Here is a 27955-nt window from a genome sequence, read left to right as displayed (position 1 = left end):
TGCATCTTTTGATAGTTTCATTGTTTCGTAAGTGATCGGATTTTATTCACATCTCATGTTGCAATGAAAAAATTACATTTCATCAATGGTTTGATACATATTCATATTTCTAAAACAACGCTTAAAAAAAAAGGCTGTAAGAATTTTGCATGGAGGGAAGGCCATTTGATGTACAAGCTTTGATCGACTTATCGCATGAAAAGTGCTTGGTGTGCATCTAGAAATGAGTTACCGTCAACACAGCATTTCGTGTTTCATCATTGCCCCAGATTGCTCCCTGCATTACATTCTGATACAATTTTGTATTCGACAGCAGTTTTGTGTACGTGTAAAAGCCGACACAAAATCATAAGCATCTTCAGTCACTGTCGCTATCATACATAAGCATATGAAAATTGAAACATCTTGACGAGCTGGAAGTTCGACTCTCTCCGCAACTATTCAAATTGTAGTAATGCAATAAGAGCTCCAACCTGCAAGGAAGGAAAAAGAAAGGAACCAGGGTTTAAACTCTTGATTGAAAGTTTACAACAGAACCTCGACCCTTGCTCGCATCTTAGAAGTGCTGTTGATGCTCTATCCTAAAATCAAGAGACGTATCATCACCAAACTGAGAGATCAAGGTCGTAGCATGTTGGACATCATAACTTTGTATCATTTTACAAAAGGGTTGTAACTTGTAAGGCTGTCCTCAGTCTGTATTCAATACAATAATGAGTAAATAATTCGAACATATATGAAATATACCCAAGTTACCAACCAGATATGTATCTTCTATTAGACTAGGCATCTTACATACTCGGTGTTGCATCGGTTACAATAGACTCAGAAGAAACTCTGATAGGGGGGCAAGCAACTATATGTGAAATCAATAATGAACAAATTACAGGTACATATAGCTTAAATTATTAATAGATTAAATGTACAAGAACATGCAAGCAGGATATTTGCAAACACTTGCCAGATTTCATGTTTTGAAACTTGTTACAAATGCTGATCTATACGTGTAGCCACATCGCTCAACAATTACTTAGCAATGCTACTCTCAAGAGAGGATTTCGCAAGCCACAGCAAACCTGGATCATTCCTTTTCAACACCAGGTAACTTTCAGCCTTCCCCATTTCATCATTGACAACTTCTTCACTGAAACCAACCAGTTTAAGAACTTCCATGGCAGCTGCACCCAAGACAATTACCAATTCAATTTTTAAGATAAACAAACAGAAACAATTCATTATAAACTTCATAGGGAAGCCAGGCCAATTTGATCAATAGCAATCCATGACATGGAATCTTTCAATAGATGGACATAACCTTTAATAAGAAGTTTAAATTTTTTGGAGAACAAACCTTCATGATATGCAACGTTCCTTTGGAAAACAGGATTGGCCTGCAACATTAAGGGAGAGTGTCAAGGAAAAAAAAAAGATGGTTAAATAATTGAATTCAAAGTATTACAATCTAAACTAGTTTAACAATTTTTTTGGGTGGAGGCTGGGTGATTTCATATCTCTAATCTGTCCTAATTTTGCGTTGCTAGTTTTTCAGTCCAGTGACAACAGTTTGAATCGGACCATCCTTTCATGTCCAGAAAGCAATGAAAAATAAACGTTGGGTAAAAGGATTAAAATTTCAGTGCATTATTTTAGATTAAAACCACCCCCCTGCCCTCAAGAAAGGTAGCCCATTGAAGATTAAGGAGGTGTAGTAGTGGAATCACTCCCGGATCCCTATGGTCTAGAGATCAAATCTCATGGGGCTCATTTAAGGAACTTCCTTTATTCCATTAGTGGACAACATGATTAATCAACATATATAATTGCAACAGCACCACATACGCATATATCCAAAGGTCTCTAAGCCTATTAAGTATTATGTTTCAGCACCAATGGCCAGTTGGCCACAGACAGGAGAGGAAGAAAGAAGGGAGTAAAGAGAGAAAGAAGAAGAGGCAAGTAGAAATGTTGGGTCTTGGCAACTTAAACCAGCTCGAGTGTTTCCATTGGAGGGAGAAGAAACACTATCACATGCTTACATTTAATATATTTATGCATGGGCCACAGAAATAGAATCTGGAAATTCATTTCTTGAAATTATCTATGTAAGTCTCATTTATCTTATACAAAAGATACATCAATATATGAAATTGGAATAGAAAGAAAGCTTAACACAAGAATTCCTTAGAGATTGGTTGATACTATAATCCTACTTAGTAAACTAGATGATGAAATGACTAATTGTTTTGCCTTCTTTTTCCTTTACTTCCCATCTATATCTTTCTTATCATCTAAGAAAATCATTTTCATCCTTCAAGTTAAAAAGCTGTTATAATTCTTATTAATCAAATTGCTTTCAGATGTCATATTTCATTTAAACAGGTGATGTTCAAGTTAATTCCGTCAATGGTTCATACACATGACTATTACAAGGATTACACCAAAACTCAGAGTGCATAAGAATAGTCGCAGTATGAAGGGACCATACCTTGCGAAGTTTTTTGTACTTCATTTCATTAGGATTTTCAGATACATTTCTGCAAATAAAAGGCATCATTAGTCAGCATAATTCCTCTTCAAGCATGAAAAAGTGTGAGTCAATATTAATTTGATTGACTCACTCAGTATCTTTTTTACCAATTTATTAATTTAGATAAGATCCTTTCCATGTTCTACATTAAGGACAAAGGGCCTATTGGGACGTAAATATATTCTTACAAAATAAAGACGCTACCTTATTATTTTAAACAGAGTCTGTAGGACTGCCACAGCCTCCAAGGGGTTCAGTTCAGTACGCAGCAACTCAATGGCTTTGTTAAGTCGATTAAAAAATACGGCTGCAGGGTCTTGGATCCTCCTTAATTCATCATCTGGATCTGGTTCATCAGCCGTGACTTCTAAAGGTTGCGACAGACGTTCAACGTTATCATCAGGATCAGGTTGGGTTTGCCCTGTCATATTTTTAAGACAATCATCTGGATCTGGTTCCATATGAACATTGATTAGTTGTGAATGATCATGTTGTGCTTCAGAATCATCTGGATCAGGTTCATCAATATTCCTCACTATCTTATTTTCATTGTTATCTATCTGCATTGATGTGAGGGAAATTGTAGAAGCAGGCCAAGCAGCCACTCCTTTTTCAGTAACTTCTGAATCATCAGGATCAGGCTCCTCACGTGAATTTGCATTATCATTAAAGCTTCTCCTTGCAGTAGATTGGGAGACAACTGCTTTCATTCTAGTATCATCAGGGTTGGGCTTCACAATAGGTATCCCTACCAACATTTCAGTATAAGGCTCTGAATACACAGTTGCTCTCGCCTCAGAATCATCAGGATCAGGTTCCAGCTCATCTTGATGAGAATAATCATTATGTTGATTCCAAATAAACCGCTCTTCCTTATTCAAGATATCAACTGGGCTTGAGAGCCCAGGAGTATCACATGTATAATCATTAGAATTCTGCTGCCCATTTGCAGATCCATGGGAAATGGAAGAAGAATCTGTCAAACGATGAAAGGCGGCAGCCACAGAAGCCACACGAGCACCAGCAGACATAAGAGAAGCTTCTCCTCCAAGCTTGTGAGGCAAATTGCTATCCAAATCAAAGTCCACATCCACATCCATATCATCATGCCCAGAAAATCGGGTATCAGCCAAGGTATGACTCCTTGATTTTGTCCAGTCTAAAGTGAAAGCTTCTTGATTCAGCTGCAGAAATCAAATTTTTGCAAGAACAAATCTCTTATGCGGAAGCCGTAGAGGATCAGAAATTCAGCATATAAATGAAATGAATTGAAGAAAGACTTTACCTGTTTATCAAGAGCATAAAAGTTTGCATCATGTTCAGAGTAGACCATGTGAGCCTGTAACATGTAAAACATAGTACACATTTAAGTTCCATGCATTAAGGTACGACACCAGCAAGTATGCAACTCCAATTCAAACTACACATGCAAAAATTGCAGTGGAGAAATTCTTCTTACTGACGCATTGACCATAGCTAAAGGATACATTGCACAATAAAAATAAAAATCAGAAAAGCCAGACTTCAAAAAAGACTATTGCTGCTAAAGCTCAATATGGAAGGCCAAAACAATCCCATGTCCGCACTTGTGATTACTAAACTAATGATTTCTTGTAACATGTACTCAAAAAATCGGACTGCGTTGCAGAAATTGAGCCTAATATGAAGCCAAGCTTTCAAGGCCCAGCAAACTCCAATTGATCATGAGCTTGCCAACCCAGGCTTATGCCTTGCACCAACAAACTATTTCAGTAGAATGTTCTATCAAGTACTGTTATAACCCAAGAGACTCCTAAGAAGGCAACTGGAAGGTCTTGAGACAAATACCTTAGGAATGCGGAGAAAAGTATAGATGTACTTTAACTTAAGATACAAAAACTACATGACGAATTTCCAAAATATATCCGTCACAAACAGACTCTAGGCCATTGAAATCATCACCTGAAATAAAATAAAATAAAAATTACACACTAAAGTGCCTATCATAAACAGCAGTGACGAAACTAATAGGCCTAAGATCCAAAAACTCTGAAGACAACTAATTAAAGACAATACAAGAGTAATGAAAAAGATGGTTCCATACTTCTACACTTCTGCCCACAATCCCAATCACAAAGAGTAAGAAAGACCTTGAGTTAATCAACCCTCACTCTCTAGACTCTACACTAAAGAAAATCTATAAATCAACGGTGACTACTTAAACGAAATTAAGTAAAACTATGGTGACTTGTTGCCCACTACAATAAAGAAAAGTATAAATCTCCTACTCAAAGGTCTCTCTTATCAAGTGTTGCTGACAACATAGTAGGAGAACTGCTCAAGCCCCTCCACCATTAGCTTCCTTTACCTCAATCAAAACACCTTCAAAGAACGACATGGTCTCTAAAACAAAAATATCTTGGTGTCTAACAACCATCTATCACCTTCAATTAATATATAAAGCTCAGTCTTCTTTTGCGATCCTAACATTGACTAACTTAAAAAAGAGTTAACATCGTCCTTGCTTTCAATTTTTAATTCAATCTCCTTTCTGCAAAATACAACTCTACTAAATTCTTACAAGTTAAAACAATAAATTTTAAGTCAATAATTTTTCTTTCCAGGCCACCAGTCTCTATAGTGTCATCGCTTCTCAAGGCTGTAATATCTCCAAAATCGAAAGACCTTTTGTACCAATCCTTAAGCTCATCTTTCAAATTTCAACTTCCTGATAAACATTTTCTATCTTTACCATATAGGATATTCAAACATGTTTCTTTAAGAAGGGAGCAAATTCTATCAGCTTTATATAGATGAATAGCCCACATGCTTTAGAAACAAAAGTGTGTGAAACCAAAGAAAAGATTACACCCTTATATAACTGATAATTGATGAGGCAAGTCAGACAAACCAATCACCTATATTCTTCACCAAGCTAAGGATCTCCTCAGCCCAATCATAAAGTAATAAGAGAATGGTAAGTCAAATTATCTGCATAACCCTTGCCAGCCACCATTCAAGTAAGCTGAGTATTCTCAAGAGGTTGATGTAGAAGGCGGCAAACAAGGATCGAAAAGATAAAGTCTGCTACCCTTAAGCAGATGATAAAGAAGATCTAGATCACCCTACTTTATCACCAAGAAAATTACACCTTAAAACAAGCAAAGTAGAACACATGCCTCTAATCTAAAATCTTATTAAGGAGCTCTAATATTAACCAGGATTAGAAGTATTAGAACCCACTAGTTGTTTACAATTTAAATAATAATTGACAAAGTATAACAAATAAATCATTATAGCTTAAGCATCCATTTTAAAAATAGATAAATAAATAAAATGACATGGAGAAAATGATTTAATTGCAGGGAATCCAAAATATAGTACTGAAATATATGAGAAAAGAAAAAACTGATTTTGCAACTTAATGTCTACTTGCAGGATTGAATAAACTATAAAGTGTCCAGAAAATGGTAATTACTGCAAATTTTAAAAATTTATTAACTTTTTAGCAATGAAGTAAAGTAATAATTCATGAGAAGAGTGCTTACAAGTTCATGCAACAAAGTTTTCTTGATACTTTGATATTTTCTAAAACCCTTTAGATCATCAGTGCGTAGACGAAGAGATATTTCCTCTCCTTGATTCTGCAATCAAATAAGCAACACATTAGAAACAAAAGAAAGACACAAGCTAACAAAAGCAAAGACCGTTTGATGATCAATTATCAACACATAATAAATTAGTTGAGGTGTTCATATACCTTGTTCAAACCAAGAACACATCTGGGGCTAACACCAACATAACCAACAGGCGCCATCTCTGTCATGATCCCCACTCGCCAACGATACTTCAAGGAACCACAATCACATGTGAAAATAAAGTCTACAAAGATAAGAGCATTAACAAAAAACTAACCTCCTCACTAAATACTACCTTGTTCATGATGGCAATAATTCCTGGGTCAGCTGCAAGCATGTGCATTCTCTTCATAGCCTCCGAGGGAGGAGGATTTAACTAGTAAAAGGAAAAAAAATTAAGAAATACGTGAAGTTCCTCAAAAATATTCATTATATACTTCTTTGCATTCAAGATGACTTTAGCTGTTGACCATTGAAAGTTGTTTCTTTAACTCTGTGACTACCCATACTTTATCTGCACAAAACAAGATAATATAGGAAAAAATAAATACCTGAACTCCAGGCAGTTCAAGTGTACGAAAATTGCAGAAGATGTAAGGTCCTTGCGGGAGTTTCAATGAAGAATGGGATCCCCTGGACATCCGTTGTTTCATCCTCTTTTCCTCTTCTTCAAATCCAGCAATTCTTAGGTTTGCTTTGGCATCTTTAAGAACATGATCAATCTCATCCTTGGAGACTCCCATCATTCTTAAAGACTTCCCCTGACAGCACATATACATATGAGTCCAAGTACTTCTCAAATTATTTTGCACCAATGCCTCATCCATCGAAAGAGAATACTTCCTCTAATCTTTTATCATTAAAACATGTAAGGATTGAACAGTATTTAAGGAGCTCACAGGATGAGGAGAGGGGTATAGAAGAAGAAAAAAAAAAAAAAAGGAGGGGCCTATGTGATGGAAACAGAGTGAAAAGAAAACATTTGCAAATAAGGTAATCAATTAATATGAAACTTCCACAAAAAGGAGATTATAGAGTTAAAATAAGAATGGAGGGGTTTTTTTTTTATTCCAATGAGCCAGTCTAAGCACTAACATTCCAGACATTATCAATTAGCCATAATTGACATATTAAACAACATTAATTAATATATCTATCTAAGACAAGAGATTATCTATACACTTGTATAATTGTATGAATATAGGAGTAAGAATCAAGATGCGAGTATAGACCTCTACAATTCCAGTATCTCTTAGCCTTAGACTGGAATGCTCGTCAGAGAAAGGCATCAACAATTTTGAGCTTTTGGTGGAAGGCAGAGAAATAATCAATCTAATTGTATCAGCTTTAACATCAGTCAAGGTCTGCAGTTCCTCCCCCAACTCCTTGAGAGAGGCCTCTGAATTTATTTTTACCTCAAACTTCTTTCCCCTCCATATAACAGGAACAGTAATAACATTTTGATGCTGCACCATAATTTTCTGCAAGGAGATGGAATAGTAAGTCGGTGAACAAAACTTCCTATGACAGACACTTGATCAAGAAAAAAAAGTAGTTAAGCACTAAGAATTCTTTGAAGTGCATGTATGATAAACCAGCAAACAATACTGCAACAAACATGCAAGCAGTCCTAATTTTCAGACTGCCAACACGTTGCGCTGAATGATATTTGGTTTCTTTCATTACAAAATCAATACAGCATGATCCATATAACACTATTGTTGATACATTCCCATCTATAATGGAACAAGGACAACAAATTAACCAATTCTCAATATATCAACAACAAAGCCTGGAGTTAATCGATTCCATCAATATAAAACAAACTTCCCATCAATTTAAACCTCATTTTCCATCATATCCCTGGTTTCCTTTTACATTCTATATGTACTTAATGAGGGGTGCAAGATAGAAATTAACCACACTGATAAATCTGTCATCCACTCATTAGGAATGACTGCAAGGGCTTTAACTCCGAGATGTGCCATCTAATAATTGGTATCTTTTGGTTGCAAGCTACACTATAGATTTGAATTTTGGTCATAAATGGCAGTACATAAAACTACATAAATCCAATAACTTATTGCTAGAATTAATGCCACTGCGTTCTCATCTATATTCCTGCAGTCCAGCATGTCAGGTAAACAAGTTTTCGATAAGCACATGGAGGAAATGCCAAGAGTTCAACACAAATAGTTACGATTGGACTGCTTATCAAGTGCAATTGATCGTTTCAACCGCTCTTATCAGTGCATTCTTTATGGGAACGAAAAGCTTACTAGCATACTAACAGGACTGTAACAGCCTAACACTATGTTATGTACAAGTAAAGCATGGGCAAACGGCAGCACAAATTCACAGAGGAAAAGGGATCGGCAAAGTGCCACCCCATGGGCAAGAGCGCATTAGCAATTAACTACAATTGCATAACCCTTGTTTTACTTCTACATGCATCAATTCGAAACACGGAACTAATTTCTACCTACAAACAACTATACACAAACCAGGTGTCTACTCATCATGGTTTACTATGACAAATTGAGACGAAGTCGATTATACATCCGGGTGTACCATGCACAGAGTTCCAGGCACCAAGAAGGTACCTCCCCAACCTAAAGTTCTATACTTCTATGTATAGACTACAAAACAAAACAACAATTCATAGGTATCCCAAATAAACTCAACCCCTCAAAATCCCTAATTCTGTTCATACCCACAAATTGCAATCTCAAAGTTTCATAATTCAGCAAACCTTGCACAAGAAGACACCTAAAAATCACCCATTTCAAATTACGCAATGAAACCCACTCAACAATCAAACCCATAAAACATAAAAGAAATTGAAACACATGAACAAGACAAAATTAAAAATACCCAACTGCAAAATCAAATTTGAAACAGCGGAAATCACAATTTATTTAATGATCATCAATTTTAAGAAAAAAGATTGGAACTTTGGAATAGAAATGAGATAATTGAGAAGTAAAGGAGCAGAAACCTGTAGAATTAAATTCGGTGAGACTGAGGATTGAGACGTCGATAATTCTGAAGGTAACTGGGAAAATTGAGAGTTGAATCGAATTGAATTGAATTTTTCTACTTTATATATTGGGTTTGTTGTTTTAATTATTTATCTTTGTTTAAATATTTGGGTTAGAATTAAATAGATAGGTGGTTAAGGTGGCGGTTGTGGCGTCTGAGTGATAGTCAGCTGTGATGTCATTGGAGCTTTTCTACAAACTTCTGTTTATTTGGGTGGTGCTCAAAATTCCAAATATACTTTCACACACTAAATTTGTGTTCTCGACTCGGGTTCTTATCGGATCGGATAATATAACGGAAAATCGAAAATGGGTGGTGCTCAAAATTCCAAATATACTTTCACACACTAAATTTGTGTTCCCGACTCGGGTTCTTATCGGATCGGATAATATAACGGAAAGTCGGAAAGCTAACAAGGTTATAGATTATGACATTATATCGCCTTAAACCTCAATTCGTTATTTCGTATAATGCAGATATCATGTTGATCTTTTTGGATAATAGATTTCTTGTTATCTTTGTTATGATAGATTAGGCATTAATCATGAGAGAAGACATATCTAATTGTAATTGTGTAATCCTCTAGCTTTCGTTCTTTAAAAAAATAAAAAAATTAAGTACCGAATGTGAACATAATTTTGTTGTTATATTGTACTAAAGTGTGGAAAGTCTTAACGCTTCAAATTGAGAGATTTACCAACAACGGCAACAAGCATATTTTTCATATAAGTGGTTTTGGTACCATACAAAAATGTGCTTGTTTGGTAGTTGGTACTGCGAGAGATTTATATATCTCTCATAGTGTGGCACCCCATCTTATACCTAAACTTAAGTAATTCCTAAATCATGTTCGGATTTTCATATGTGACTATTTTTTCAAAATTAAAGTAAACAAATAAAAACAAAGTCTAAGTGAGTTGTGCATAGTGATATGGAAAATTAGTTTTGATAATACTTGATAAAGGATACTCAAGTTGAAATGGCAACTAAATAAGTTCACTTAAGAAAAGATTATACATAAGGTATATTAATTCTTAAGTATGTGAAATTATTTGTATTGGAGTCTCTCAAAAGTCCAATTAAAATTAATTAAACACGGAGGAAGAAACGAAGTATGTCGAATACTCACATGATTTCTTGTTACATCAATTTGTAGAGGTGTCAATCGGTTTTTCGGTTCGATTTTCGGTTCAGTTTATCAGATTTCGGTTTGTAACGGGTCGGTTTATAACGGGTTTAAATAATTAACGGGTCGGTTCAGTTCGGTTTGGGTTTTTTTAACTACGGTTTCTATTCGGGTCCGGTTCTAATCAGATCGGCCTGTAATCGGTTCGGTTCATAATTGGTTCGGGTTGAATTCAACAGTTTGAAAATGGATTTTTTCGGTTTTAAGCGGGTTTGGGGTCAAAACAGATAGGGTCCTAATCGGTTCGGGTTGTAATCGGTTCAGGTCATAATCGGTTCGGGTTTAACTTGATCAGTTTGAAAACGGGGTTTTCCAATTTAGAACGGTTTTCGGATCAAAACAGATCGGGCTATAATCAGGTCGGGTTATAATCGGTTCGGGTCATAATCGGTTCCAGCTAAACTCAATCGATTTAAAAACGAGTTTTGGTTCAAAACAAATTGGGTTAAATCCTAACTCACAAAGTCACAATTAATTAATAAGGGTCATAAAACAAGTTGGGTTGATTGAATAGTGAGTTAAACAAATCAAGTGAGTTAGGATATAATTGAGCAGGTTATGAAGTATTGGGTTAAATCCTAACTCACAAAGTCACAATTAAATTAATAAGGGTCATAAAACAAGTTGGATTGATTGAATAGGTTATGGACTTATGGGTTATAAATTGATCGGTCATAATCGGTCACAGGTTGTAAACAGTTCGGTCATAACCGGTTACAGGTTTTAAACGGTTCGGTCATAATCGGTTACGGGTTGTAAACGGTTCGGTCATAACTGGTTATGGGTAATAAAAGGTTCGGGTTAATCAGGTTTTTGTCGGGTTTTAACAGTTTCGGTTTACACTAGGTCGGGTTACTATCGGGTTCGGCAGTACTCGGTTCGGGTTGTTCTCGGTTTCGGGTTGCATCGATTTGCTTGAAAACGGGTACGGTTTCTTAACAGTTTTCAAACATTTGGATCGGTTCAGTTTCAGGTTTTAAAAAATCGGGTCGGGTCAGTTTACGGTTATAACATAACGGGTTGTTAACGGTTCGGTTCCTTTTCGGAACAGTTCGGAGTCACCAGTTCGGGTCGGTTTTTGACAGCTCTATGACAATTTGGTATTTTGGTCCAATTTTTGCCAAGGCCACATAACTGGTCTAATTCTATGTACAGACGTAGAGTGAATGGCAAATTCTGATTTTAGATCTAGTGAAGTCCGATTTAATATCGTTGATTAGCCTACACTAGTACACTCCTATAGTCCTATTTGTGCTTGCTCTTGAATCGAAACTGATAAATGAAAACATCAACAATATTAATAAGTACATTATACAGTATTACATAACTTGCTTAATAATTGTATGAGCCATTAGACCAAGATGAATTATTTAAGTAATTATGCAACTTCTGATTGTTTCAACAGCAATGTGGGTCATCATACTGCTTAAGCTTCTTTGAGAGCAACATTTCCTTCTTGTTGGAGAGTCTCATGCCTGAAAATCATCAATCGGAAAAAAAAACTAATTTTATATTTCATATTTTATTTAATAAAAAAAAATAAAAATAGTCAAATAGTATTTACAAACAATTCTTAAGTAATCTAAGTTCCAATATAGGAGCATAACAACTTAAAAGTTAAAACTAATTGTATACCACGTATATAATCATAAAAATTTAAATAATAATAAATAAAAAATCAGATGTGCTCAAATAAATATATAATTATAAAAAAAAATACCAAAAAAACCCCTCCGCGTCGGCTAATAATATCAAGTTACTTTATTTTTTTTTTCATTTATGTTATTATATTTTGATGTAAAGAGAGTTATATAACGCAGTGATGTAGACAAGATTTAATCTCATATCTTGAATTTCTCCCCAAAATTTGAAATTCTTTAACCAAATAAGATCGGTTGCATCCACATCCTCAACGTTTAATTGTGGATTTGTGGGCATAAATTTCCCATTTTCATAAGTTCGAGTTTTAATGTATGCTTTATAGAATAAGAATTTGGTGTTTTATGTTGCTCATTAGCTCTCTTCAAAATGAGCTTATAGACTTAGCATTTACACGTCACGTACTTATAAGTCGAACATTGAAAGTTGTGCTCTCAAAAGTAGTACTAGCAACAATTTATTTTCCTTTAAAAAAAAAAAAAAATGGGTTTAATTCAACACTTTGACCCTTGTGATATTTTCAATACATGCATGACCTAAAAACCAACACTCGTGTACACATTGTAAAAAGTTATCAAAAATATTTTACTATAGAGCTAAGGTTGAGAGTATATTGAAAACATATAAGTGAATGTAAAATTTATAAAAAAAGAAATTAAGTAAAACTTACTCATATTTGCGAAGTAGTTGATATGCTCCTGTTACCACCATTGCAACACTCACAGAAAATAGTGACCAATTTTTCTACAAATTCAAAAACAACAATAATGTAGCTCTTTCAAATATTGTACTAATTTAATTCAAAACCCTCAAAATTCAAGAAATTAAGAGCTAATCATCTACTTTAAGTATGCTTACCGGTGTGATTACAGTGCTATATTTAGCCCATATAGCTCCGCTTGTAACTATGGCTAATCATTTAAAGATCGATCGATAAGATATAATAATGGAGCAAACAAAAGAACATTTAATTAGTCATGTAACCTAATTAATAAAGACATAATAAACCATATAATTAGTCATTTAGTCACATATATGAGTTCAAATTAAAAAATTTCACCTGCTTGTTGTGGATAGGAAATTTGATCAGCTGGTTTTGCATAATCAACAACATTAGCTATAGTTATCCCCCATTTAAAGGCAGGTGCCCAAAAATGAACTGCAAAATTCATTATAAATAATGAGTAATTCTTGAAATTCACAATTGTCATTTATTATATAGTTACAATTTACAAATAGGCGTGGGGATTTGAGCTTAGCTACGACCTATTGTACATAGACCCTCAATCTTACTTCGTACTCCTATGTGTGATGAAATGATAAGCTAACCCAGGAAAACCTATGAAATGGCTTAGTTACAGATAAACTGTTGAGAACATCATTTTTCGAGTAAAATTATCTAATCAAACTCATTACAATCATATATCTTGTAGTAAAATCGTTTTAAAAAATAATTTACCCCTAATCCAAATAAGAAACAATCTACTTTTATGTCATCTCAGTATTATACTATGATATCAAACATGCAATAAAGACATGTAATATTGGCACTCGAAAGTCGACTTCGATGAGGACATCGATCTCTTCTGATTCAAATTCTAAAACATTTAAAATTATAAATAGTAATCGATCAAATGAAAACATTATAGTAGCAAGTTCAGCTAATAATCGGATTAAAACATGATTAAATTCTAACAATCTAACAAATTACTATTAATATAATTTGATAATTAAGATTAATGAAAAGGCTTACTTGTTTTTGGACCAGCAGGGTGGTTCAAGAAAGCTTGAAACTTGGTTGCTGCCATTCCTCTCTTTAATTTACCAATTCTTAATTCTCCTTTCTTTGTATAATTATGTGATGCTTTATTATTTAATTATTTTACAATAGTAGACTTCTAATTTGATTACGTAAGATTATTATATGTAATTGTAGTTAACATTTTTTAATACCTAATAATATACTAGTAATTTCATTTTTTGGGATGATTCGTGGAAACTTTCATGCACAATCATATATACCTCCCTTGGAAGAGTACGTGATCAGTATGACTTTTCCCTATAGTGGACCGAATTCTTTCACGGGTAAATAAGTTCCACTAGCTACATACGTCAGGTTCTTGTATTCTTTGTTTATCTTCTTTATTGCTTTTCTCGTTCTTAATTTTCATTAACTTGTTCCGTATTAATCAAACACAATTTACACCCTTATTTCCTAACATGGGCATAGAGGGGGAAGAAATTGGGAAAGATAAGGAAACCTCGATTAGCTTCAAAAACCGCAATTTGTAGGGGTCATATTCATTACTACAAGGTTACCAACTACACCAAGTAGTACTACTTGCGTAATGGTCAGACTAGAAAGCATGTAATTGTGAATGATCAAATTTTTTTTATATATATTAATTCTAAAGAAAAATCTTCTTTTTATGTAGGACTAATGAAAATTGTTAAAATCATACTAATACTAACTTCGGAGATCTTTGATTCTTTGTCCAAGTAGTACGTATTTTATTGAAAGCTTTGTTTATGATTTAGAATAATACTGTAAGAAAAAATAATCAAGTTGATGATAAACAATATTTTTGTGACCAGGACGAATGGACTTTATTTAATTATCTAACAATTATTATAAAAATAGCTAATTTATGTAAATATAAACTTCCAGGCCTTAAAAAAAAATCCGCTCCAAAATCATAGTTTACCTTCAATATAACAGAAAATTAAATATATTTATAGCACACCGAAAAGAAAATGCAAGAGATTAACACAATTAATTAGGATAATTCCTCAAAAAAATAAAAATTGCATGAACATATTAAAACTACATACGTTGGCCTATGTTCACAGGGTATGAACAATGAAATCATGAATTATCGATACTAGACAACATACTCGTTATAAAACCGATTGTACATAAAAAAAAATTGTCTAGGACATATTAAAATATATTCAAATCACCTCCATATCAAAATAGAAAAAACTTTAAAAATACTACGTATAACAATTAAATTCCTTATTCTAATTCTAATTCAAATAAAAATAATTAATTAATACTCAACACCGCTATAAACTATGAATTTTTTCTAAAAAATATAATTACATACATTAATGTATTTCAAAAATATCATACACAAACTTTTTTTTTCCCCTTTTCTTCAATTGATGTAGTGATACAAATACATGAGTAAAATCAAAAACAAATTGATTAAATTAGTAATTAAAAAAAAAAAAAAAAAAAAGAGAGAGTAAGATTAATACAAACAAATTAAAGAAAAAAAAGCATGCAAGATTAGAAATATATTAGTGTCCCATAACAATCGTCCTAGGGGTATCATCGGAGGCCTCATCACCTTCAAATTTAGTCTCGGTACTTTCTTCATTTTCGTCTGATGAAGGGTCATCCGTAAGGTCTATATTCCACTGTTTCGCGCCATCGACGGCCGCCACCTTCTTTTCTTTCCCTGGAGCTTCAGCTTCATCAGATGCATCCATCCCTTTCATTAGGAGTGAGCATACTAAGACCAACCCTAAGCAAAAAACCATTGTTCTTCTTGTGATCGCCATTTTTCGACATAGGATGGTTAGAATAATATTCAAGTTTTGGTAATGCTTAGATGGGAAAAATTATGGGTTGCTAATATTTGTGATTATATAAAAAATAATAGCGATTTTGAAGGAGAGTTTTTAGTTACTTGACAATTTTTATTATTATTTTTTTTAATTTCATTGGACGAGCTTATTTTGTGGAAGAAAAAATTTATGGGAATAAGTTTTCTAATAATAAGCAAAATTTTCTAACAATTACAACAATGCAATTAAGATTACTTTTCACCTAGGAAGAAAATGAGTAATTAGTATATACAAGTATGACTATATGAGTACATAATTTATCGTTAGAAAGATTTACTCTTTTGAATTAGGTTAAGGAAATTTTATGAAAAATATTTATTGATCGGCGACAACCATTTATGTTGATCATGTATGTTGTCAATGCGCTATTTTGACCTTATATATCTAATTATATTTTAACAATTATAATTAAAAAAATACTTGTATATGCTTTTTTTAAAATCAAAAACTTGTATATACTTAAATGATGGATCTTGCTAATGAGCATCCTGGGCGTTAGATAACTAATTAATATATATATTACTTAAGATACAAATTATTTAAGATTGTATGTCAAAATCAATCATGCGTCAATCAGTGTAATTTATGTTTGTTTTACTTTAATATTCCCACTTTTAGTTTTCTTATATCTAGCACTAGGTTAGTTCCCGTGCCATGCACGGTACTTTTCAATAATTGATCTTAAAAACATGACAAAATCAAAAAATTATAAAAATATTATTTGTTGATTTTATATTCTCATTTTATTATTTAAGCCCGTAGCTTCTATTACATGGTTAAAAAATCAAGAAATTAATATATAATTTTTTTTTGTAATAAACGTGTATAATTTATAAAATGTCTTTCATTCCTTAAAAAAATTGTCCACATCCACATGTCACAAATTACTTGTATGTTAAAAATACTATTTTAAATTTTATTCGTAACTTATTAGTTGTCAATATTTTTTTTTGGAAAGCTAAATCAAATCTTTAACATTAGTATATTTCATATGTAATTATTACTTATATGTAGAAAGATTTTTTCCTTATATAACTTTTTTTTTCAAAAAAAATAAAAAAAAAATAAATAAAATAAAATAAAAATAAAAGATAAGGGACACACCAGAAAATGACACGTGTCATTTCTGGTGTATCTTTTAGTATATAGTTATTGATTGATGATAATTTTTTTTTGTAATAAACGTATATAATTTATAATATGTCTTTCATTCCTTAAAAAAATCGTCCACATCCACATGTCACAAATTACTTGTATGTTAAAAATATTATTTTAAACTTTTATTCGTAACTTATTAGTTGTCAATATTTTTTTTTGGAAAGCTAAATCAAATCTTTAACATTAGTATATTTCATATGTAATTATTACTTATATGTAGAAAGATTTTTTCCTTATATAACTTTTTTTTTCAAAAAAAAAAAAATAAAAGATAAGGGACACACCAGAAAATGACACGTGTCATTTCTGGTGTGTCTTTTAGTATATAGTTATTGATTGATGATAATTTTTTTTTGTAATAAACGTATATAAGTTATAATATGTCTTTCATTCCTCAAAAAAATCGTCCACATCCACCTGTCACAAATTACTTGTATGTTAAAAATATTATTTTAAATTTTTATTCGTAACTTATTAGTTGTCAATAATTTTTTTTTGGAAAGCTAAATCAAATCTTTAACATTAGTATATTTCATATGTAATTATTACTTATATGTAGAAAGATTTTTTCCTTATATAACTTTTTTTTTCAAAAAAAATAAATAAATAAATAAAATAAAAAAAATAAAAGATAAGGGACACACCAGAAAATAACACGTGTCATTTCTGGTGTGTCTTTTAGTATATAGTATTGATACCAAGGGTGCTCATTAGTTTTTGTCAATAACAATTAAATTATTGAATTCATTAGTACATATTACTCGTATAGAGAAATTCTATACCTACAGTACCTTTTAATTTGTTTCTAATGAATGTAACAGTTTTTATTGGGTACATAATAAATTGTGTTTAGATGGTACCATCTGTTGATCATGCATGATATCAAAATACTTCTTCATTAGTACCAGCATGAATTTTTGTTGGTATCCATATATGTTTTGATTGGTGTTAAAATGGTACAGTATCATCTAATTATATACAACTTTATATCAGCCGTTTTATTATAGTCATTAATGACAAAAGTTATTTGAGGTATAGAATTTCTCGATAGTACAAAAAAAATAAAAATATTATTATTAATAAGAAAAAAAAAAGCCTCAAATGTTATCATGTATATATAATTTTGTTTAATTAGCATTAATAAGTATATTATCATAATATATAGCAAATTTTAATAATTTTTAGTATTGTAGATTTTCATATATTAACTGTAAAACATATGCATATGTGGACATACTATGTCAAGTTTTTTAACCTAGAGAGTCTTTAAATGGTGTTCATAAATCGTACATAATTGATTATCCATATGTTTTGCTTAAATGAATTTATTTTCTTCATATCAAATTAGTAAGATTGATGTTTCAAATAAAATATAGGGTTTTTCTACGTGGTACCCTTGAGTTTTTGAATTTTCTACCTTGTACCCCCCTAAATTCAATTACAAGCTGACCTTGAGTTATTAGTTTATTTTACATTAAACCCTTGAGTTTTTGGATTTTTCTATATGGTACTCATGAGTAGTAAAATAAATGACTCTAAATTAGTTTGATTTAAACCAACATCATCTAAACAACTTATTTAGCATTCTCAAAGACACAACTAGTATGTTTATTGCAAAACAAAAGGACTAACAACTTGAGACCCTATAAAATAAGCTCTTTTAGTTAAAGTATGAGCAAAAAATAAAGTTCTTATCTTCCATCTCAAACAATCATACAAAAGTTCCACTAAATAGCGAATAATGAAGATTAGTGATTCCTCCATCTAATATAAATATAGAAGTGGTAAATATTTAGATGGTGTCGGTTTGAGTCAAATTAACTTAGAGTCATTTATTTTACAACTCAAGGGTACTATATATAGAAACCCAAAAACTCAAGGGCACCTTGTAGAACTTTAGATTTAGAAGGGTACAATGTAGAAAACCTAATAACTTAGGGGTACCATGTAGAAAAACCCTAAAATATATGATTTTTTTTTTTTTTTTTTTTTTTTTTTTTTTTTTTTTGTTACAATTGAAAACTCTCAAAAAATTTCAAATAGAAAAAAAAATCATTTTAAGCAAATAATATTAACATTAGTAATAAGAATTTTTTTACTTCTATTATATATTATATAATTTAAATTAAATACTTCCTCCGTGTTTTTTTAAGTGATACATATTGACCGACACATAGTTTTAGGCAATTTAATTGACTCAAACAAAATAAGAGGTAAGTGGGGTAGTGGAGTATTAAAAAATTGTTAAAGAAAGATAGTGGGGTTAATAGTTTATTGAAAAGTAATGAATGTGAGAGGAAAGATATAATAAAAAAAGTAGTAGTGGGTTTGGGTGGGGACCATGAGAGGAGAGAGGTATAATATTTTAATGTATTATTTTGCCAAAAAAGGAAATGTATCACTTAAAAAAACAAGGCCGGAAATGGAAAATGTATCACTTAAAAAAACACGGAGGGAGTATATATAATTTGTTGTCTTAAATAAGTTGTAAATAAAAAAGATATAAAAGAAAATCAAGTTAAAATATTTTTATTTTTTGAAGGGAGAAAACGACACCAGGAAGTGACATGTGTCATTCCCAGTGTTTGTTTTAGTATTATGTTATCACAAATTTTTGTATGTGGCTGGCCACATGGTGTGGCAGGGGTTACTTGTAGTTACTGGTTTTGTAAGGGGTTACTTGTAGGTGTTACTTGTATTTTGGGATTACTTGTATATGGGTGTTACTAGTTTGTGAGGGGTTACTTGTAGGTGTTACTTGTATTCTAGGGTTACTTGTATGGATGTTACTTTGGTCAAGTGTTACTGGTTTGATACGAGGTTTTGGTCCGGGGTTACTTGTAGGTGTTACTCAACCCCTACAAGTAACCCCATAATACAAGTAACCCATACAAGTAACCCCAGAATACAAGTAACACCTACAAGTAACCCCATAAACAAGTAACTCAGAATACAAGTAACACTATACAAGTAACCCCTGCCGCATCATGTGGCCTGCCACATTGAAAACCTCTGTTATGTTATAGATTTAAGTAATAAAAACGCCTAAAAGCATAAATAACATCAAAATTATAACTCTATCGATCATTTTAAATCCTAAACTTTTGGGTGTTAAAATTTGATTTATTAATTAAGTTTACTTGATAATTAAATGGTTAAGCATTTAGTAGAATTATTAAATTAAGGGTAATGCTATACATAGCCCTTAGGGCTATATATAAGCATTAAATTTACTCTTGAAAAATGTATAAAGTTAGGATTTCATGACAAAAACACGCGCAAATCGGTGTAATTAGTGTGCATTTGTCATGGTTTTCTAAATTTTTAACAATTTTCTAGAGTAAATTAAATGCTTATATGTAGCCCTAAGGGCTATGTATAGCATTTTCCTTTATATTAAATTATAATAACTTAATAGAATTTGATGCCTAGGGGGTCTCAATTCAACAAAATTAACATTTGTTATGATTCTACGGGTATTTGGTGCAATTTTTTTACAGACCTCCTGGGTACACGTGCACTAGAAAGTTTTCATGGGTACATGGTGCAATTTTTGAAGCCTCATGGGTACATGGAACAATTTCCCAATAGTAAATAATGAAAGTATTCAATATCAAAATATTTTTTCATTAAAAGTTTAAATGTATGCATATCAAATTGAGCTCTTAAAGCATCATTTATACCCATAAAATTTTAAGCATCCATTAATTTAACGGTGATACCCAAATCAAGTGACATACCATATACTCCCCTCATCTATTTAAATACTAGGGAGCTAACGTGCGCAGACGTCATAGCTAGCCAAATCCGAAAGCTCTTTCGGTTTGGCCTTACATTACAAATTAAGTTATTGGTAGCATTAAGGAGTGAAAATATGTAAACAAATTTATTTAGGGGTATAAATATTAACGCACTATTCTAAGAGTTAAAAATAAATAAATATCATTAATGAGGGAAAATAAGTAAATAAACATTTTGGAGGGTACGGTTGTTCAAACACTATTCATTAAAAAAAACTTGCATATCTTAATGATGGTTTTTAAGTAAATACATATTTTGAAGAATATAATTGGCATTACACTATTCATAAGAGTAATCTTGTATTTTTTATAAAGTAGGGATTCATTTGCTTAATAATTACATCTCTCAATGCACACACCTTTGATGATTTGATTATCATATCATCACTAAAATTAACTATGTATAATGAGTATTAAGATAAGGCAAAAGCTAATGAGCGCCCCGGGACATTAGATAAGAGAAATAAAAGTGGAAATATTAGAGTAAAATTAACATTAATCACACCAAACGACGCATGATTTTGTCATGCATTCCTAACTTAATACTATTTCAACCAATATAATTATTCCTTATCTAACGTCCTAGGGCGCACGTTAGCAATATCCCTAAGAAAATCATATAATTAAAGAGATGATTTCCCTATAAATTGATTATTTTGAAATAAAATTGTTCATAAATAAAAGTCATACGACATCTACAAAGAGATTTAGATCTACCAAATACATCATTATTGAATCAAATAAAAACATTCCGTAAGCAAAGCTACGATCGTTGTTGCAAATCGTACATTCTTCATACTCTCTTTCATATCGCTGTGATTTATAACCTTCTCCGACGAGGGGGTCTATCGATTTATGTAGCCGTGTAGAAAATTTTCGCTTGATTCATAAGATTGTAATCGATATATTAACCTCTATAACAATCCATGAAATAAAAAAGCAATCCTATCTCAAAAGAGAGAAGAAAAACCAGGTCTTTCAAAGGAGTCAAATCCTCCTAAAGAAGAAGAAAAACCTTGTCTTTCAAGGGAGAAATGTTCTACCTAGAAGAGGAAGAGTTATTATAAACCTAAAACAAAAGAAAAAGCACACAAAAACACACGATTGGGCCTTCCACCGATAAAATCCCCTTCAAAATACAACAATGAAGGCTACAGTTTTTTTTTCCCTATAAATTGATTAATTGTAAATTAATTCTTTATTTTTATCGGTTAAAAGCTTATTTCACAACATTGACCACCTAAAATTGATTGGTAAAAGCTTTTTTTTTTTTTTTTTTTTTTTTTTTTTTTAAGAAGCTAGAACAGAGATTTGTGGCAGGAACAAAAATCTCATTTTACAAATCAAAATTAAATTATAATTACATATTTTTCTCAAGATGGGATTTGATTTACTTTAGGAATTGGGACAATATGACAACGTCCCTTAGAATGGTAGTAATGATCTAATATCCCATGACATTGCCCCTGGGAATAGGATCATCACCCCCGGTATCAGGACTTTCATATTCACCATCTTCTAAAGATCTAGCAACGCCTAATGATCTGCCGTTGGCATGATCACCGACCGTCAGTGTTGCTACCCCTGCATCTACTTGATCAGCGTCAATAACATTCATCAGGACCGAGCAAACTAAGATCATTCCCAAGCAAACAGCCATTGTTCTTGTTGCCGCCATTTTGTTGCTTTTTCGAGGATAGAAAGTAAGGCCAGGTAATGGTTGATGGTAAGATGGGAAAATTGTCAGAGATTATATAGAGAACAAGTGAACAACAGTCAACAGCAACTTGAAAGGAAAAAATTTGTGGTCCAAGGGATGATTTGCTTTCTTGGTAAATGCCATTTTTCTCTACCATTAGATATTTAGATGATGAACTAATATTCTAGGATAAAGTTTTCTAAGAATAACCACAAATTCCTATCAAGGCAAATAAAACAATGGAAGAGAAAAGCATGAACAATGCCAAATCAAGGAACACAAAAGAGGGAAAGCCTAAAAGGAGAAAATAATTAACCCTGCATATTTGTGTTTAGAGACTAGAAAGCCACAATGAACAGCGATTATAGAAAAAAAGAAAAAAGAAAAAAAATATATACATATAAGCGAAATTACCAAACAAAACACACCTAAAGAAATTTTTTTTTACTATGAGACATTTGAAAGTGAAATATTATAGAGGCTTAAAGCCATAGAAATAAGAAACTTTCTCAATCAAACAAAACGACAAAGGGACCAGGTTGAAATGAATATTACAGCTAATGGCACCTTCTGTAATACAATAAAGTAGAAGCAGCAATCATACTAGGTTGTGAAGTAGTATATCCTGATTCATCTTGTAGATAACTGTTTCTCGGAGGACTTAAAAGCCTGATAACAGTTCCAGCAGACTTGATTTGTTGTTCTCTTAGGCCCTCGTCTTGGATTAGTTGTCTGCAAAAAGAGATTAAACAGTTCTATCAAATGCTATCAAACACTGTAACTGTAACTGCAACTGCAAATATGCATGATAAATGGCTCTCTAACACCTAGATAATGCGTGCAAAGGAAAGTTTTTGATAACATCGAATCAAATGAAATAAGTAGATAGACATAGACTAAATCCTTCTACCAGAGATCGAAATAACCACTTCAGAAATTTTAGTTAGCAAAAGGTTTATGATTCAATTTAGCCACAAATTAATTACGTAGTAGTTACAAAAGCAGAAATATCACTGACATGACAGTGTTCAAGAACCTTACGTAAGAGTAGATGCCAAATTTTTGGGAGTACATGTGTCAAAGAGAGCTTCAGGAATGACAGGTGAATCCAAGAGGATATTAGGAAGGGAAATGTATGGCACTTTGGTTTTGTACCGGATTACCCATTCTGTTAAGATATGGGCTCTGTAAGCAACAAGGCATGGCAATCTAGCAAGTTGCAGCTCCACAGCAACAGTTCCAGAAGTGCATAATGCAGCCGTGCTCACCTGTGAAATGAAATCATAAACATTGAAACCTTTGAGGAATTATGGAATTGGAGAGATGGGGGGGGGGGGGGGGTAAATACTACATAGCTAAGGCTACTGTTGCCAAATATGACAGATCAAATGCAACATAGATCCTAATATCCTATATCCACAGCATGAGAACATGTATTCAATATAAATGAGTTCAGGATAGTTGTCCATACAGATGCTCTTCCCATCATTCAATCCAGTAGGGGTAATCATTAATCATAACAATCTTACAAAAGGAGAAAAGTTACTTTGGACACCCCAGATTAGTATATATGACTATAATTTCCAACATCCGTAGTAGTAGCATAATGACCCAACTAAGTTTTCCACAACAACAAAAGTTGAATGCATTGAAATACAACAATAAAAATTTTGTACATACAACAATAAATTTTTTTGTACATACTTACATTGAATGCAACATATTTTTGGTCTATTGAACTCCCAGGAATCAGCATGACAGGCACAGGCCAATGGTCAATCAATCTACTAAGGTAATCTTCCACGTGCTGATTAGAAGCGGCAAGCATGACTGTTCTCAACTCAGGAAATGAGCCCTTCAAAAGCTCCATGGTCTTCAAGAAGATTGGAACCATACGTTTTACCTCTTGTAATCTGCTACCAGGAAGCAGTGTTATAACCTTGGCTCCTTTCGAGACAAAAACAAATGTTGCCAATAGTCACCAACATTGATTACAAAGCCATTCCAGTAACAGATCACACAAGATGATATAGGAAATAGCAAAGATTCATTATTTCGGTTTTAAAGATGTAAAAAACAAAGAAATGCATATGGAAAAGGCAAATCCCAGAAATAAGGAGATTTTCAAACAATGCATTAATCACATGATTAGTAAACATCTGCAGCAACTATTACCACCAAGATTAATACCTGAAGGAATTTTAAATTTACTTCTGAAGTCTTGATTATTTGTGTGAACCTTCCAGTCAATAGTGTCTTCCCCCTGAAATTCTACCACTATATTAAAACTAATAGAACAGTAGCTGCAACAGGATGGTGCAAAAAGGAATATACATCATTTTTATTACAACAAAAAAAATTAAAAAAAAAAAAAGACCTTCACGGATCATTTAAAGCTCAAAACACCAGATGTTAAGTTCTTGAAATAACAGAAACAGAATCATATAAAAGCACAAGACACCAATATTGGTTCTCAATCAAGTAAATGAACACTGTTGGGCTATTGCCTAACATCTTCAAGGCTTCACTGTTGGGAGGACCTACACTTCAGCAAGGAAAGAAAATAGTTCTGCCCAGAAGTTTTTGATGCGAATCATGGAAACTCTCTATTACGAGCAGAGATATTCTTCATCGTAGAACTTCTTATGGAACAAATCCATGAATTTAATCCCAAATAAAAATTCGTGAGAAGGATTTCCCTTGTGACTTGAACAAAGTAGAGCTGTTGTCTCTATAGTCTATACCAGATAGAAAACTTAATAACGTATTCTAAACCTAGGAGGAAAGAAAATGAAGAGGGAAAAATAAGGGAGTATACAAATGGGCGAGCATACACACACACACAGAGAGAGAGAGAGAGAGAGAGATAAGCAACTAATTACAGAAACCAACCAACAAGATCCCAAAAAAGTTGCCTACTCAAAATCTGGAATAAGTTTTATTCATTTTAAATGCATGCATCCACAATACTGAGAGGTCAAAAGACGTACTAAATTCAGCTCCAAACAATCTTCCAGCACAGGATGTCCCACAAAAGTCGCAGCTAACCCATTTAGCTTGCAAACTTCTTCCTCAAATGGCAAAATACATTAAATGTGGTCTATAAATTGAGGAAGCCCCTTGAGTCTTGCTTCACCACCTCTCCAAGCCCAGAATGATGGTGCAACATAATGGAAATGCATAGGACTATCTACATGTTGCAGAATATAGGAAGCTGCAAAAGGCATTTGTCTATTTTTCTATTACAACAGTTATTAGGAGAAAAAAATTAGAAAATTTGAACTCCGAGTGACTGGTCAATACCTCTTAGCTCTTTGAGGAAACGGAAAGAGAAACCCTTTGCGTCCACTGTTACAACAACATGTGGTTTAAACAAGAAAGCAGCTTCCACTGTTTCCTTCAACCTTACCTGAATTTGATAATCTAAACTTCAGAACAATATCAAAAACCCACAAAGTGAGTTGGTTTTTATTTGCTGAGCAGACACAAAAATATAAAAAGTACATAGTATTATACATACTCTAATCTTATAAAGATGTGGCAACAATTCCCAAATTCCCATTACAGCAAGATCTTCCATAGGAAACAGAGATCGCAATCCATGTTGAGACATCATTGAACTGGATAAAAGAAACTATATAAGCTAGAATCAAGATGGAAGACATAAGGCAGACCAGCTGCTGGAAACAACTCTAAAAGCAATTTTTACAACATTTTTATGGGAATAGAGACCATGGTTTATCATAGAAATTAAAAAAAATTACAAAATGCACACATAGAAACACTAGAACGAGGATGAGATTGAAAAAATAACTGAGCCAACAAAGCATTTTTTTTCCTAATACAACTTAAGTACGAAAGTGTAACAATTAATTCTTCACTTCTCATCATAGCAAAATGGCTTAAATAAAAACATTAAAAAAAAAAAAAAAAAAAGGTCCCTCGGCTGGTAAAGAGTAGATCATGCAAATAAATGTGTTAGAACAGTAACTGAAAGAACATAGACTTACCCACCTACACCAGAAAACTTGACTGGAAACGGTGATAACCTCTTCAATGAAGTCATTAGGCGCGCTCCTATTATGTCCCCAGAAACCTCGCCAGCAACTACAAACACTCTGAGCTCCCCATCTTTAGCAGCAGAATCAACAACAGCCCTACTTGAAACAGACATAAATCTCCTAATCAAGCCAGTGTTCCTAAGCACTACTTCCCTGCTCAAAACTTGGCTTGCCTTTGCCAACATCAACAACATGCTGTATAACATGATAATAGAGAAAAAAAATCATAAACCAAATAAAGTACAAGCCACTTTCCCTATTATGAACATAGAATCTATAGCATTCGAAAAGAAAAAATCCCCCCCCCCCCCTAACACACACACACTCGTTCACTCGAAACACATAAAACACCAATTCTTGCAATTGAACAATGATAATTTGCCATGTGAGAAGATCAGAAGAACATAAAGATCGAGCACGGAAAATATTGCAAGGTCGAAAAGGCGAAAACAATTCCCATCAGCAAACACGAGTCAGAACTCACCATTTTTACAATCAAACAGTGAGGGAGAGAAATGCTGTAAGATTCACACTTAATTAAAGAATTGAATACACTCAACTATCAAGAGTATAACCTAAATTAATCTAATACAACTTGCATATAGAAGAACACAAAATAGCAATAGACTATAATTAATCAAAAAATAATCATCATTTCAACATTTTATTGACTAATTACTATTGCTGATGCATCAAATTGTGCATATTCCAACCAATATTGTTATGAACTACAACAAAATTGACAATTTTATTATTGCATACAACAAAATGAATGAAAAATTGAAGAAAAAAGCTGAAGAATGCGATGAAGAAATTGTACCTTCAATGGCAGACTTGTTGTAATTGGATAGCTGAAGCATCTATTGATTCGATTTTCTCTTAGCAATTTGTTAAGCGTATGAAATTAGTGAAGGCTTTAGGGGTTAGGGTTTACACTTTGGTCGGGGCGGGATATGAATACAAAATTATAATTGTTCCGCGAAATCCAATATTAAGGTTAGCACTTGTTATTTCCGGCGTTATACTTCCTCAGTTTTGCGGAGTCTTATTGTTTTTTTTGGTGTTCCACCCGATTCATCCTTTGAGAGAATTCGGATTCAAGAATCGGTTTTGGATGGTTATGTTCCAATCCCCTCCTAATTGTTGTTGCGAGAGATCGAATACGGTTTCTTCCTACCAAGTGTAATCTCAATTACATACCAACAAAAGAGGAGAAGAACAAAAAAACTCTCGAAACCTATTGATGGAAGCAGGGAAAACTAGAGAAGAGAGTGACCAATTGGATCGATCCAATAAAAAACCTAAGCGCAAGATAACTGATTTTATTTTCAATCGAAATTCTTCTCTAGAGGAAGTGATGATGGAAACAGATGATGGTAATGGGATACATACATCTCAAAACGGTATGTTAAACCCTACCAAGCAGGCTCAATTAAATGTGAATCCTCATTCTCCGATCTCGTTTAGAGATCTCCTGAAGGGGAATGGTAATTCCAACCAACTGAGCCATCCTTTGTCCATTTTGGATGGTCCAGAAGAGGAGGAAGTCTCTGATGATGAGGCACCGCCAGAA

At 32.9% G+C, this 27955-nt stretch overlaps 2 protein-coding genes and 1 pseudogene across 3 annotated transcripts; all 3 read right to left on the bottom strand.

Annotated features, from left to right (window-relative positions):
• Window positions 1-58: 58 nt before the first annotated feature.
• On the bottom strand, window positions 59-9361 carry LOC145621034 (uncharacterized). The gene is made up of 11 exons (XM_081675768.1): window positions 9143-9361; window positions 7377-7625; window positions 6696-6905; window positions 6440-6520; window positions 6267-6353; window positions 6055-6150; window positions 3813-3866; window positions 2732-3711; window positions 2486-2534; window positions 1352-1391; window positions 59-1178 (listed from the first exon to the last, which is right to left on the bottom strand). Exons 2-11 carry the CDS (start codon window positions 7617-7619, stop codon window positions 1027-1029), a joined length of 1992 nt encoding a protein of 663 aa, XP_081531894.1. The 5' UTR covers window positions 7620-7625; window positions 9143-9361; the 3' UTR covers window positions 59-1026.
• A 2437-nt stretch (window positions 9362-11798) lies between these two features.
• Window positions 11799-13839, bottom strand: LOC145618984 (mitochondrial pyruvate carrier 3-like). The gene is made up of 5 exons (XM_081673589.1): window positions 13785-13839; window positions 13092-13190; window positions 12890-12942; window positions 12702-12775; window positions 11799-11847 (listed from the first exon to the last, which is right to left on the bottom strand). Exons 1-5 carry the CDS (start codon window positions 13837-13839, stop codon window positions 11799-11801), a joined length of 330 nt encoding a protein of 109 aa, XP_081529715.1.
• An 8782-nt stretch (window positions 13840-22621) lies between these two features.
• On the bottom strand, window positions 22622-27383 carry LOC145620829 (putative lipid-A-disaccharide synthase, mitochondrial; annotated as a pseudogene). Its single transcript, XR_014108303.1, has 9 exons — window positions 27203-27383; window positions 26332-26577; window positions 25842-25941; window positions 25625-25730; window positions 25312-25535; window positions 24512-24584; window positions 24030-24268; window positions 23363-23589; window positions 22622-23053 (listed from the first exon to the last, which is right to left on the bottom strand). The product of XR_014108303.1 is annotated as a putative lipid-A-disaccharide synthase, mitochondrial (transcript).
• Window positions 27384-27955: the final 572 nt, after the last annotated feature.

Source organism: Chenopodium album, chromosome 27, assembly GCF_948465745.1.
Source record: "Chenopodium album chromosome 27, dcCheAlbu1.1, whole genome shotgun sequence".
Lineage (NCBI taxonomy): Eukaryota > Viridiplantae > Streptophyta > Magnoliopsida > Caryophyllales > Amaranthaceae > Chenopodium > Chenopodium album.
This window is presented reverse-complemented; position numbering and strand designations above follow the sequence as displayed.

Excerpts from the sequence above, each read along its gene's own strand:
- LOC145621034 (XM_081675768.1), bottom strand. The coding sequence starts at position 7,619 with ATGGTGCAGCATCAAAATGTTATTACTGTTCCTGTTATATGGAGGGGA. Across the intron at positions 6,521-6,695 it reads TTGAACTGCCTGGAGTTCAG|TTAAATCCTCCTCCCTCGGA; the intron begins GTATTTATTTTT and ends TCCTTTTACTAG. Across the intron at positions 6,151-6,266 it reads GTGTTCTTGGTTTGAACAAG|AATCAAGGAGAGGAAATATC; the intron begins GTATATGAACAC and ends ATTTGATTGCAG.
- LOC145618984 (XM_081673589.1), bottom strand. The coding sequence starts at position 13,839 with ATGGCAGCAACCAAGTTTCAAGCTTTCTTGAACCACCCTGCTGGTCCA. Across the intron at positions 13,191-13,784 it reads CCCTGCTGGTCCAAAAACAA|TTCATTTTTGGGCACCTGCC; the intron begins GTAAGCCTTTTC and ends TGAATTTTGCAG. Across the intron at positions 11,848-12,701 it reads CAACTACTTCGCAAATATGA|GCATGAGACTCTCCAACAAG; the intron begins GTAAGTTTTACT and ends GATGATTTTCAG.